This window comes from Buceros rhinoceros, unplaced genomic scaffold, assembly GCF_000710305.1.
Source record: "Buceros rhinoceros silvestris isolate BGI_N320 unplaced genomic scaffold, ASM71030v1 scaffold8281, whole genome shotgun sequence".
Classification (NCBI taxonomy): domain Eukaryota; kingdom Metazoa; phylum Chordata; class Aves; order Bucerotiformes; family Bucerotidae; genus Buceros; species Buceros rhinoceros.
Window position 1 is genome coordinate 346 of NW_010395915.1, and position 13,737 is coordinate 14,082.

General features: G+C 40.8%; 1 protein-coding gene across 1 annotated transcript in view; it reads left to right on the forward strand.

The window, feature by feature from the left end:
• Window positions 1-2,548: 2,548 nt before the first annotated feature.
• The window catches only part of KANSL1L (KAT8 regulatory NSL complex subunit 1-like), a gene marked incomplete at its 5' end in the record, with an annotated part of 40,725 nt that continues 29,536 nt past the window's right edge, over window positions 2,549-13,737 (forward strand). The window contains 3 exons of the mRNA XM_010145705.1: window positions 2,549-2,690; window positions 6,408-6,605; window positions 9,321-9,442. Coding sequence (XP_010144007.1) covers window positions 2,549-2,690; window positions 6,408-6,605; window positions 9,321-9,442 — 462 coding nt within the window. The remainder of the gene's footprint in view (window positions 2,691-6,407; window positions 6,606-9,320; window positions 9,443-13,737) is intronic.

The following is a 13,737-nucleotide window of genomic DNA, read 5'->3' on the forward strand; positions in this document are numbered from 1 at the left end:
TGTGTGTAAGACAGTAATATGCTGAGAAGATGATTTGGTTGTCCTCAGGTTACAATATTTAACTGTTTTTCTGTATCTGCCATGGTTTGGTACTGGTTATGGATTCCCTTTCTGCTGCGCTGGTTTCACACGGTGTGTGTGACATAAGACCTGCTCTGGCCCTTTCCTTTCCAATTCTTGTTTCCCAGCTGTGTGGGCTCTTTTTCTCATTTGCTCCCTCCTCCTCCTCAGTCTGTTTGAGGATAGCTTGCCTTCCTTCCCAGACTGTTGCATCTAGCTTGGGAGGTAACTGTCAGTGTGATTTATTTTCTTTCACCTGGGCTTTCTTGTTGCAGTGTCCTGGTTTGTGGCGTTCTATTGTTTGTTTGTTCATTTGTCTTTTGAGAAAAGAAGTAAACACCTCAACCCTCCCACTGGGTTTTTCTCAGCTATCCTCTTTATGCCTGTTTAACTTTTTTTGTTAAAATTATTAACTAAGAGATTTGTTACAGCCTCATTAAGCAGCTCTTCTTAGGATGAGGTTTTTGCCATCCCAGGGTCCTGAGACAAATCCTGACTGTTCCGGCCACCGGACTTGCTTGAATGCATTATTTAACTGAACTGTGACTTGGACCAACTAACAATTCAGCTCCCCCCCCCCTTTCCCCGCATTTTATGACTTTGAGAAGCACAAATATGCAGAAGATGTCAATCCCAGAGAAGATCTTCGCAAAAAGACCTGGTTAAAGCACAAACATAAGTAAACAGAGCTATTTACTATGTGCTGGTGATAAAAGGAAAACAAAGAGAAATAAGAAGGCGTTGTCAGAAAAATGGATATTCACGAGACAAAATCACTAACAGACTCTATAAATTGTAAACAATCTGTTGTGGTATATGTTTATGAAGTTTCTTTTTGATGGTAATCCGCTTGGCTTGCATGTCGAATTTGGATTCAAACAGGACATTTCAATCTCCTGCCTAATTTCTCTTATTCATTTTGTCTGTGTAGGAGGGAGTTTAAGCTGGTTGTAAATTATGTGGGCAGATAATTTAGTTTTAAAAAAGGGGGAAAATTAGGTATAAGCTACTGGGACTGTGTCTATCCTTTCTATTTCTGATGGCTAAAGTACCCTGAAAGTTCTGAGATTTTGAGTTACATTATGTTTTATAATCTTTGCCCTGAAAATACGAGGATTCTCAAATTTGGTGATTCTCTACTCATGCTAGGAAATGTCTAGCATCTTCTGCAGGGTGATGTATTACCTTTCTTTCACTGTTGAGGTGGTTGACACAAAATTCGGCACGAAACAATTGCACTTGTGTGATGTTCCTATGCCAATTCACTGGCATCTGCTTTTTCTTGTATCTTTTGTGATCCTTCAGTACTCTTCATCGCTAGGAAACGTCTAGCATCTTCTGCAGGGTGATGTATTACTTTTCTTTCACTGTTGAGGTGGTTGACACAAAATTCGGCACGAAACAATTGCACTTGTGTGATGTTCCTATGCCAATTCACTGGCATCTGCTTTTTCTTGTATCTTTTGTGATCCTTCAGTACTCTTCATTGCCTGGGAAACAGGGGGTCACACGTTCTGTCTGTGCGAAACTTCCATACAGCGTCATCCAGGATTTCGATCCAGTAGTTACCCCAGTACCTGCAGTCACAGCACTTCTTTTCCAGAAGGCTGAATTTGTTTTCACAGTTCTTTTGAGTTAGTTGCGGCAAATCGCTTGACAGCTTTAATGGGAAAACCCCCCCAGTCATTCTCTTTGTTTAAAGACTCATAGTTAAGGGCAGGATACTAGTGGAAGTTGCATACAGAAGAATTGCATTGTCTTGTCTCTGCGGCTTAAATCTGCTTTGTTGAGTGGTACTGTTCAGTCATTCGTTTATTTAATATGTAGATGGAGTAAAGTTGGCTGATACCAGTGATGAATTTAGCATAATAAAGTTAAGCTAATCCCGCTGTCAAGTACCAGGAGGCCTATCTTTTGTGTGGCAAAATATAGCTATTTGTAAACAGCAGCCTACTTGTAAGCAAGGTAAGAGTGACCTGACTGTACTGTCCTGACACAGCTATATTTAAAAACCAGCATGAATAAAAGGAATCTAATCTACTTAGTTGGCTTTTTTGGACAGTGACTTGATATCTAGCTGGTCGTTGCTGCATGGTGTTTAATTAGATTCCCCTTGTAAGCAAATGGTTTTCATGGCAGCTTGTGGGAGGAGGTGGAGTCTTGCTGGTGGCCTTACTGGAATCCTTTGCAAATCTGTAAGCTGCATTAACTGATACAGTTTGCTAGTTTCTCCAGCTCTGGTTTTTATAATACAGAACAGAAAACTACCTTAGCCTGGGAATAGCCGGTGAATGCTGGTCATACTGGTTTGGGCAAGTTCTGTAGGTACAGGAATAAGCTGATGGGAAACTGGATGGGTATATAATCAGATATCTTCTGAAAGCAACTGAGATGCTTGCAACATGAGGCAGAGCAGCTGTCAAAAATGTTCTTGTGCACATGTGGTTATCTTTTTATTTTTGGACTAACCAGCATTTTGTCTTCACAGCAGCTATACTTCTGAATGGAAGTGGCTTGCAGACAGAGCTAGAATTGGCAGCCGCTGGACATGGCTTCAAGCCCAGATTTCAGAACTAGAATACAAAATCCAACAACTAACTGACCTTCACAGGCAGATACGTGCCACCAAGGTATTGTCTGAAAGCTCATAAATGGCCTTTTCAAATCATCTTTTGACTGTGTTTCTTGTAATATTTATTTGGTTCCTTCTTGTTGTTGTCGTTGTTTGTTTTACCTTAGAATTCTTGTATCCATGCAGGCTATTGCATACGAAGGTTAATGAGAAAGTCACCAGGAGCTGAAAAGTATTGCACTGTAGAGGCACCAGTACAGTACTGGGAGCTGGGAACTCTCATCTTCCTATCTCTGATAGTGACTTTGTTAGTGACTTTCAGGGGCCCAGCATAAGGTACTGCATTTATGAGGCTAGTTTTTCCCTCTGCAGAAGAGGCCAGCTGTAGTTTTCAGGTGGGGTGGTTGGTTATTCATTTGGGTGTTGTGGAGTTTCAGGGTGGGTTTTTTAGCTAGTCGGAATGCATGTTTATTCTGAGGATTAGCTAGTTAATGTTTGTGTGGCACTTCGAGCAGGTCAAGGATTAATTATTACTGAAATTCCAATGTGTATAACTCATGTTTTGTAAAACTGAATTGGCTGGACAGTGAGAAAGTCACATTCCTAAAATCTTAATAATCTATCCATCATTTTAATGGCTTCCCCAGGTCATTCTCATGTGCAAGATGCCAGAACCTGTGATTATTCTGGTGGTGCGATAGTGAGGGGTTTTAGAGAAGGGCTCTTTGATTCTCCGTTGATGAGCCTCATGTAGGTTACCTGGTCTATGATTGGGTCAGATAAGCACAGATGGAGAGGAGCCAGAAGGTGCTTTAGACTTTATGTGACTGAACACGAGACTTAGAAGGAGTTTAAAGGGAGAGGGAAATCACCCCCGAGTGCACTTCTGTCTGGTCACATAAAGGAAAATTGTTCCCTCTTCTCTGTTTGCACTCAAAGCCCTTCTCAGATCCCACTTTGTCTCTCTTGCTCGCAACTTTTTCCCAGTCAGATTTTTCTTTAAAAAAATAGTTGAAGAGCCTTGGTTTGAGGGTCTGTCCTGCCTCCATGCCCTCAGAAGGGAAAGGAAATTTTGTATTTTAGTGAAGGCTGAGAATGCCTGTATTTTAGCTGAGTGTACCTGAATACCAGGTACATGCACACTGTGACACCCAGAACTATTAGTCTTTAGGGTGCCATAGGTCTCATGAGCTGGGGAAGATGAAGAAAGAAATAATAATTTTCTTCGCATGAGGTGGTATGTTGGCTTGGAGCCTAGTCATCTTCCTGTTGGAGAACTTTAGTGGCATTCCTTTTTGCAAACATCATGCCCCTTTGACCAGCTGTGGTATTCAGCATTTGGCATTGAGTCCCATAGTGAAGGTAAACACGTATTTTCTTCAGCTGTACTGGTTCTGGTGAATGTGTTTGTAGTGCACCAGTGCAGCAGCTACAGAAGGACGTGTGGGCTGATAGAAGAACTCTTTGTCTTCGTTTAGTGGCTACAAAGTAGTTACACAATATCATCAGGATTTGCATGCTGTGTTTAATGGTCTCAGAGTGGGGTTTGTGTGTTTGCAGTGGAAAAACATCGTGGTTCATAGCCAGTGAACAATGATTTCAAGCAAAACGCCTCTCCTCTAGCATCATAATGCAATAGGAAAGCAGATGGTTAACTTGTGGGCAGTTTCCTGGCCTACTGAATCGTGTCTTCTCCATTTCTGCACACAGAAGTAGCAGCTCTGGAACTTTGAGAGTCCTTGTCTGTCTGCAAAACAAAGCAATCCACTTGAGAAGGGAGTGCACCTACTGGTCACCCATTTAACTTATAATTCCTGTATAGTCAGGATTAGTCTTCTAATTCTTGACTCTTTCTCTTCTGTGTCTATTCCATCTCTCCCTTTTCATACAGTCTGTCAGTTTTCTCCTTTCTCTGCTTTCCTCTTTCTGTGCTTGGTCAACAGGAGTCTGCAACTTAAAAGAAAAAAACTCCAGTGGAGGCAAGGGGTGTCCCCTTCTTTTCACCACTTTCCTGTCTGTCTTCCTCTTTGTCTGGCTTCGGAATTTGTGTGTGAGACTTCTCTGGGCTATTTTTTTCACTCTGTCTGTGGTCTTTCACTGAGAAGATCAATTTTAAAGAGTCTAAAGCTGTTAAGCTAGCTTGTCCTCTTCTTGTGGCACATAAAAATTAGATCTATACTTAAATTTCCTTGAACATACTGTCTGCTTGGTAAGTGCTGTGGGTCTACAGATTGTGGTATGATACTGTCTGGATTTGTTTCCATCTGCTGTAAATGTAGAAGACAGATGATGGGCTGCTACCTGATAAGGAATGTGTAAAATGTAGCGTTGACCTGGTGGAAATTCAGAATTTCTGTGCCTCTTTTGGGCACTAAAGCCAGTTTTTAGGCACCTGTGCTTGTTTTTAGAGAGTATCTTTGTTCTCAGCATTTAATTTATCACTCAAATGGGGGAATAAGTTAGAGACACAATGAGAACAGGACAATTCCCCGTTTCCTCCTAGTCTCCCTTTTGAAGTGTCTTTGAGACCTGCGTTCATGTTTTAGGGCAAGTTGCTGCTGAGGCAGGAGTCAGGTGTGAGTAAAATACAGGATCCTTAATTTTTCATAGCTGCAGCCTAGGTGAAGTATGTGTTGCTTGAAGAAATAATATATAGGGGTTCCTTGTAGTTCACGTGATGACAGTCTTCCTTGGTTTTAGTGGAATATTCTCACTAGAAATAAAAAATTTGAAGTGGTGGAATTGAATGGTCCCATTCTTTTGATATCTGCTTGATATTTGAGTAACAGTCAGTTCTTAAATACAGTTAAGTTCTTCCCTTTTCTCTTTGGAAAAAGCCTGCAGAGGTTCGATAGCCTATTCTGAGTATTCAGTTTATTTGCTCAAGATAATGACAAATTGAGGGACTACCTGAGGAAGTGGTTTTGACTGTTACAAAGTTAGTTTTGCTTATTTTGTTTAATGTTTTAACTTGTTTAAACAAACCAACTCAGATGTTACCTAGGATTGCACTTGACATTTTTATTTTTCTAATTGTGTGGGAAACACAATGGCGGTATTCTTTTTCTAGTTCTATTTATGAAACTCTTAGTTCCCTACCATATCAAGTTGTATTTATCTTACTGTCCAGGATCCATCCACATGTGTGCAGATTGTCTTGAAAAGCAATGCGATTGCTAGAATATTTACGATAATTACTTCTGTAAATTGTGAAGCTTTAAAAACGCTCACCTTAGAAAAAACAATTACAGAATTGTAAAAAGCTTTTGTTCTGAATTATATACATCTCTGCTACATAAAATGTATCATCAACTTTGATGTTCTGCTTAGAACATGGACAGGAATAAGGAAAATAAAGCACTTTAAAGTGCCTCCACAAAATTTGTTGGCTGCAAAGACTGTAACCAACTTCAAATCAAAGAGTGGTTGTTTCTTACAGAAAAACCTCTTCTTAGACCAGTGGGCATATGATCATTTAGTTTCTCTAGTAAGTCTGAATTTCTTATTTGAATTTTGGCACAGATGTCTAAGCAGGGGTATAACGCTGGAATGATTGCTGTTATAAGGAGTAGCATAAATGGTGCAGCTTTTCATTAATGAAAATAGCTCCTATTTCTATATTGTAGCTGTTAAGTGTATTTAAAATCTAGTTCAAGTGCTCCAGAGGGTTGCTGGGAGGATGTAAGGGGGACGTGCCAGGTTCGACTGATCCTTAAAAATGGTTTCGGAGGGTTAATCTGTTGTCAACCAACTGTGTTCCATTGCTGTTGTCTAGGGGATGGTGGTCTTAGAAGAATTCCCATTTCCAAGAGACGTTTTGAAGAAGCAAATACAATCGACAGACCAAGAAGTTTTATTAAACGCCACAGGGAATTCTCAAGCTGCCATTGAGAGACAGGATTCTTTGCCGGAGCATGACTTTGAAATGCCACCCAGCAGTCCTACCCTGCTTTTACAAAACATAGAAAAACAGGTAAAGTAAAATAAGGCCTGAATGGTCAATGGAGCCAAACGATTACTTCAGAAGTAGGGCAGGTTCCATGGTGATGACTTCCAAAAGGGAAGGTATTTCACAACACTGAGAGTGGGTACTGATGAATTGGAGGGCTTAAATAAGTACATGGCACACCAGGTTTACAAATTAACCTTTTATTTCTGACGTGTCTGTGTTGCCGCTCAGTTTCCATCAAAACGGCCACATAACCGCTTCTAATAGCTACCCACAAACCTCCCTCTCCTTTGTAGTTAGGTTCAAGGTAGAGTTGCCACAGATTGTTTCAGGAAATATTTACATGAGATGAAAGACTACAGCTGAAGATGGAGGTATGTTGCGCTTGAAACAAACAAAAAAAGCCCCTATGGAATATAATTACTGGCCTGGCTTTTCAAGCGTTGTAGGACTCCAGTTCAAAGCTGCGGAATTCCAGGTACTTAAGAGGCATAGCGTAGGCACTGCTGTGAGTGGAGCTTCGGTTCACGGTGTTCAAAACAGTAATTGCCAAGGTTAATTCCAGGAAATACGTTATAGACTCCATCAGGGTTTTATTTTGCTAGGAAGTACACAATGTGGTAGGATCGCATTGCTGAAGGAGACACAGGAAATTTGTTTTCAGGATGAATTTATGCAGTTAGCATAGAGCAAATCTGACAAAGCCAGTACAGGGCATTGCTGTGCTTCTCTGCTGCTGTACGTCAAGTCCTGGTCACACACACGTTTTTTCAACGAATTAAAAGCAGCTTTAGTTACAAATGCCAGTTCCTGAAACTCTGTGCCAGTTTTTCTTATTTGATAGTCATACTTTCCTGTTCTTAAAATGCTTCCCCTGCTTGACAGATCCTGTCCACAACAGACAGGAGTGAGGAAGCAGTGAAACAGGAAGTTTATATGTGCAGTGCTGGCAATTGCACGAGGTTAAACCAAAGAATGTTTTCAGAATGTCCCTTCTTTAAGCCATTACTTGGACCATTAAATGCACTTTTCAGGAAGACATTTGATAATTCAAATCATAGTAGTGTGTTCCCTGGTGGCTACAGAGGTCCAAGAACTTTGATGATCTGAGCGTTACTTGGAATTAAAGGTGTTCTTCATTTAACGCATCTCACAAACTACATCAGATTTCTTCCCTTTACCTCAAAAAACTTCGGGGTTTGATTTGCTTTTTGACTATCAGTTCTGTAAATGAATCTTAACTCTGAAGGTCTGAGTTTATTCTTGTTCAAAGTCAGGAGTAGCGATGCTGTAGGCCGAAGTACATCCACAGAATTCTTCAGTCCTGTGTTAAAGAATTTCTGTGTTCAAAGGATGTAATTTTACTTGTAAACAGAAAAAAACCCAAATTTGTAAAGAATACAGCGTGACTAAGCTGGCAATTTTTATTAGTCCTGTTTTCACATCCTTTTTGTAGCTATGCAACATTTTAAAACCATGTATGTTTTCCCTTGTGTTTTGGAAGTCTGCCATCATTTCAGTGCTTTTATATTCAGCAGCAACTTTGCTTCTTACAGGTTGAATGCTGTTGAGATTTTTAAATCAACCTGCTAAATATTTTCTGGCACATTGTTTTGTCCAGACCCTTTGTAATTGACTTTCTGTTTTTGTGCTTTATTATCCATCCCTGAATATTTTATTCTGACATGAAATTTTTACCCGACTGCATCACTTAAACATGAACAGAAAAAGCATGAGTTGTAACAAAATGGAAAATACTCTTTTCTGACTCTTTCTGCATAAGTGGTAGTTCCTCAAAATGTAAAGAAAACTTACTGGGTAACCTTTAGCAATTCTTGTTTTAAACTGTCTTAGCTCTGAATTAAAATCCTGCAAAATAATGTAAAAGATTTCTTTTTAGAAGTATGCCAGTTCAGATACATTTCATGTCTGTTCTGTGTGCAGCACACAGGTTCCTGTAAGAAAGCGACATTTATTGTCAGAAGAGCCTTTAAGGTTTGACGTTCAAAACAAAAAAAAAAATCGTTGTGAAGCATTAACTGGAGTCAGTCCACAATTCATTACTTTATAAGGAGTAATTCTTAGTCTTAACAAATCAGCTCTGTTCATTTTGGGGCACTTCTGAAAGCGCGTGTTTCAGTAGGGTTGGGGCTTCTGGCTGTTTTTGAGGATACCAGAAGATTTTAGCCGTTCTGTCTGTAGTTACAATTTTTCCTTTTATAAAAACACCTTTGTCAAACCACAGTGAGCAACGAAGAGGATTCTTTTAACAAGGAAAATACTTGGAGTGAACAAAATGTACGATGAGTAGACAACACACTTTTTTTCCCCCTGTTGAAACGCTTGTTGAATGGCCAGTTAGCAGCCCTGGGCTGCAGCTGTTGTAACATCAGCTCTAAAGTGTTCTGGTTTCTTTTGCATTTTAAAAACCTTTGGTTAAAATACTTGGATCACTAATGCATTTTGTGTACTACTTAGTCAGATGTAGAAACAGTGTCCTTGTCTGGTTGTTCAGGGGTGTGTTGGGGTTTTGGTGGGGTTTTTTGTATAGTTGTACATAATAATTGTGAAAGAAAAAACATGCCATGCTTGATTATTCACAAGAAGAAACTAAATATGATTATTCCATGATGTACACAACTGGAATCCTAAGCAGGAAAACAACAGAGACCCGGGACATTTGAGCTGTTGAGTCTGGATCAAAGTCTGACTGCCTTTTATTATGTTATTTTTTCCCAGGGTGCGCAACTGAGTGAAATCATCAGCAGCCTAATTGCTCCACTCAATCTGTCTCCAACCTCTTCACCTCTTTCATCCAAGAGCTGTAGGCACAGACAGCTGGTCAACGGCATCTCCTTCAGGTAGGTGACAGCATGGTAGCATTTGGGGGGATAGCTTTTGGTAAAGTTGGGTAGGTGGAACTGATACTCATTTCAGTAGTAAATCAGGAAAAGAGAGCTGCTTTCTGCAGGCTTCAGGAGAAGTCAAGGCTTGCTCCTGAGGTTCAAAATAGTAAGGTTTTGTTTTGTTTCTGAAGACATCATAAAAGAATGCAGATGTAAGTACATTTAAGTACTGTGAAATTTATGTTGGGATATTATATATACTGGGATATTAATATATTTGTGAAGTAGTAGTGAAAGGATACAGTAAGTAACGCCCTAGTCCTGATTATTTCAGACTTCATGTGTTCTGTCATCATGAGGGCGACTTTGTTTCTGGAAAAGCAATGAACTAGGCTTTACTAGATGCGTAGAATACGTAAGCAATGTCACCACGTAAGCAATGTCACCTGTGCCTCAGCATGTGCCAGTGTCAGTCTTTTGTGGTGGCAATTAATTTTAAGCACATCAGTCTTTAACACAAGGCCAAATTTATCTTTGCCAGCTACTCTTTCAGGAAATTGGAAATAATATTTTTCCACTTGTGGTTTTTGTTCTGGATAGATACACCTTCCAAGATGACTGTAGCAGCTCAAAATTAATACTATAGAAAAATGCTTCTCAGAACTACTCTGTACTCCTTAGTAATTCCATCAAATTGAAAGATTTAAAAATACCGCACAAGCTGTAATCAGTCTCGAAACAGCATTAAGGTGATTGACTACAGTCCCGTCATCCCATCATACGGAAGACCTGTGTATGTAGGATATTCCTCCTGAGATACTGGTAATGTGATTTTTGAGGATCGAGGGCTTGCTGTAATTCCTGGGTCTTCACGAAGCTCAGGTGGATGAAAAAAGTGATCCTCACTAGACCTGGGAGGAGGAGGGCGGTTCATGGCAGTGGCTGCAGCAGAACATAATTCCTTGGCTCCCAGCTCCAAGAAGAGCTGACCACACCGTCTGTTTCAGCAGCTTTGCCACAGAGGCTGCAGCCTCCCACAAAGAGATTAGAATGTGCAGCTCGGATGGGCAGCTTCTCTAACTGCCATCTGTTCCAAAGCGATTGTGTGACAGTGCCCTAAATTTAAGGTTGAAGGGGTCCTGTGACATAGCATTCATGCTCCTGACTTACCAGTTGTTTACAGGTAATGTAGGGGAAAATCAGAAGGTTCCTCTGAGTTTTGGAATACGAATAGCCCTGAAACAGGAGCTGCTGACAGAGATGGGTATGTGGAAGAAGAGGGTAATGTAGGCTCTTGTCAGGAATCTGTGGCTTTTTCACAAAACAGATGACTAAAAATGTTTTTAGGAGTGTATGAAGTTGAATTCATGATGAGAGACTCTAATTTCATGCCACTTTTCTTCTGATTTATCAGATGCTGTTCAAAATCAGGCTTCTTTACATTTTATGAGCAACACAGTCCTTTGCTCACAGACCACTCTCTCTAAAGCTGTTTATTTTTTTACTCATGACCTATGAAAGCCCAAAGAAGAACAGGAAGAATTGGAAGATTTTCTCAGTGCTGTAGCTCTAAACTGGAGTTGATGAGTTAGGTGTTGGAAGGGAACCCGAGAGACTTGAGAGCTTTCTAGATGTCAGCTTAAAAATCACTTAAATAGTTAATTTTAATTTTTCACTGCTTGTGTTTTGAAATCCACAAATAAATACTGTTCATTAAAGATGGTGATTAAGCACGACACAGAGTGGTTATCATGAGAACCCTGCAGGCAAATTCACTGTCTCCTACTTCGTGGGTTTTTGAGTGTGTTTCAGGTTTTTGTGACATCTTGTTGTTGTAGCACTTCTGTGTGCAATTAATTGAGACAGTTACATACCACAGTTAATTTCTTGGCTGCTTCTCCCCTTGCTTTTTCTAGAGCTCACTCTGTATTAAGTACTTGAGAAAGCAGAAGTCAAAATAAAATGGAAAGTAAGGTGGTGGGTTTTTTTGGTTTTTAAGAGAAAAAAGGGATTATAGCGATTTTTACTTAGGTGAATTCTTGAAATTAGTTGTAGGCTCTTGATGTGAAAGATAGACTAGTCCATAAGTTTAAGTAGGTCTAAGTGTGAGATGCTTTGAGGTTGTTAATCTTGTGGTTACAGTAGAGTTGGTTGCCATTCCCCGTGGAAGTGGTGGTGCATACGTGGTTCCTGGTTGGTTGAATGTGGGTAACCTTGACTTGCCGTTTGTCAAGGTCTAGTGTCATTAGTGGCTTCCTTTTCCTGTGTAGCTGTTCTGTGCTCAGCTGAGTCCAGATGCCAGGATTAGCCAGATGATTTGTACCAAGGTAGATGTTCTTAGAAGCAGTTCCCTAAGCGAGTGATAGCGGCTTTTGCGTGAGGGGAGAGGAATGAAAAAGTTCACGACTTCAGTACAAGTAGTGCCTGTCCGATGGCTCGCTGTGCACGTGTGTATCTGCGAGTCAAGTCGCTGCTCTTCAGCTAGGCTACAGCGCAAGGCAGGGCAGCCTGTGAGCTCTGACAGGAGCCTTCCAGCAAATTCACGAATTTGACCGCTGGCAATGGTTCATTTTGCTCTTCTGTAGAATCACGTTCTGAAAACCACTGAAACTAAGATCAAAATAAATGGATAACTGAAACCTTGTCTGGGAAACCTATTTACCCAAGTGGCAGGGAAACCATATTGCTGTGTGCTGGAGCTCCAAAGCGCAGAGCTGAGATGTCTGCTTCCTCTGAAAAGGGAACTGGGGGTTACTGCAGGGTAGTGAGGGTAAAACAGCAGCTGTCAGAGACTGAAGAGAGTATCAAAGACTTGGGCAGACCACCAGAACAAAGGCAGGTACCACAGAAGTTGAGGAACCAGACTGAGCCGCCTTTTGTCCCAATTTACCTGTGCAAGTTGTCTTTCATGTAACAGGGAGGTATGTGGAAGTGTAGAAGTTGGGCTCGGCACCATTTACGACTTCAAGGTGAATCATTACAGGGAAGACATTTTGGAGAATTCAGAGAAAGTATTTTACGAAATCTTTTGCATGGACTTTAAACCTGCAAGCCTCAAGGCTTAAAAATGCAGTGTTAGCATTAAGAATGCCATGCTTCAGTATTTGGGGACTTTTCTTGGCACTCACTAATGTGTTCCCTTAAGTACTTTGTACCGTGCCTCTTCTAATGAGCACATTTTTTTCACTGAGTCTGTGTTGCTTATTGGGATTGTGGTGATGTGTCAGAAGGACAGCTCAAATTCAAGCCCATAAAGCTTTGTTATCACACCAGCACAGCATGGGATGGTGTTTAATCACACTTTCATAACAAGTGCTTCTCTTTAATAAAAATGTGCTGTTAGAAGAATACGGCTTGTCAAAAGCGATTGATAAATGGCCTTTTAATAAATGGATTTTCTGTTTTATTGTGTGTGCTAACTTTATTAATAAGACTGTGAATTGCCAGGTAAAGTTCATAAGAGAAAATAATAATTGGGAAAGATAGATGAACTGTTGTCAACCAAGGCCAAAATACCTCGTATACTTGCACTTCTCCGCTAGTTTCGAGTTGCAGTCAAGGTCTTCAGTATTGTAAAAATAAACCCACACTTGAGTGCCTTTTGCAACAAGCTTTCGGCTTTACAGGCAGATACTGCTACAGCAACAAAATAAAATCAGGATACCCATAAAAGTGAACTGCATTCTTCCCCCTGAGTCATTCCCACCCAAACGGGAGGGCATGTGGAATTCTCACCTTGTAGTGTTCCCTGACAGGCCGTAGATGGAACAGGGTGGTCCAAGGTTGTTATACTCCATCTGTTATGAAGGACGTGAGTACGAGTGTGCATGTAGGTGAGGTTGTGGAGGGCCAATGCTGTAGCACCGAGGGGGATTTGGAAGGGATAGAGGTAAGAGATTTATCTTAAAACAAAGATTTGAGGTAGAGCCTGTCACATTGTGAATGGAGCTGAACTTGCATTCTTCTAATCATCTGGGTCTAACCAGCTTCTAGATTTTAAAGACAGACAAACAGGCCAGGCTTTCCCTCCTTGGCATGATCTTCCCCAGGCCGGGCTTGGGCTCTCTTGGAGAGCTCTGCTGGCACGTCCCTGGACATGAAGTTTAATGGCCTTGTGTTGGTTAAACTAAGTGTGCAGGGTTCCTAATCTTGATACAGATGCGTCAAGTGAATTGCAACCCCTACACTGAACGGGCATTGGTTTGTAAAGCTTTGCTTAAGTTTCAGTTCTTGAGCAAAACTAGAAAATCTCAAGTGTTAGGGGAGGGCTGTAGGTCTCCTCTGTGTTAGTGTGACTGCTGATTGTAGGG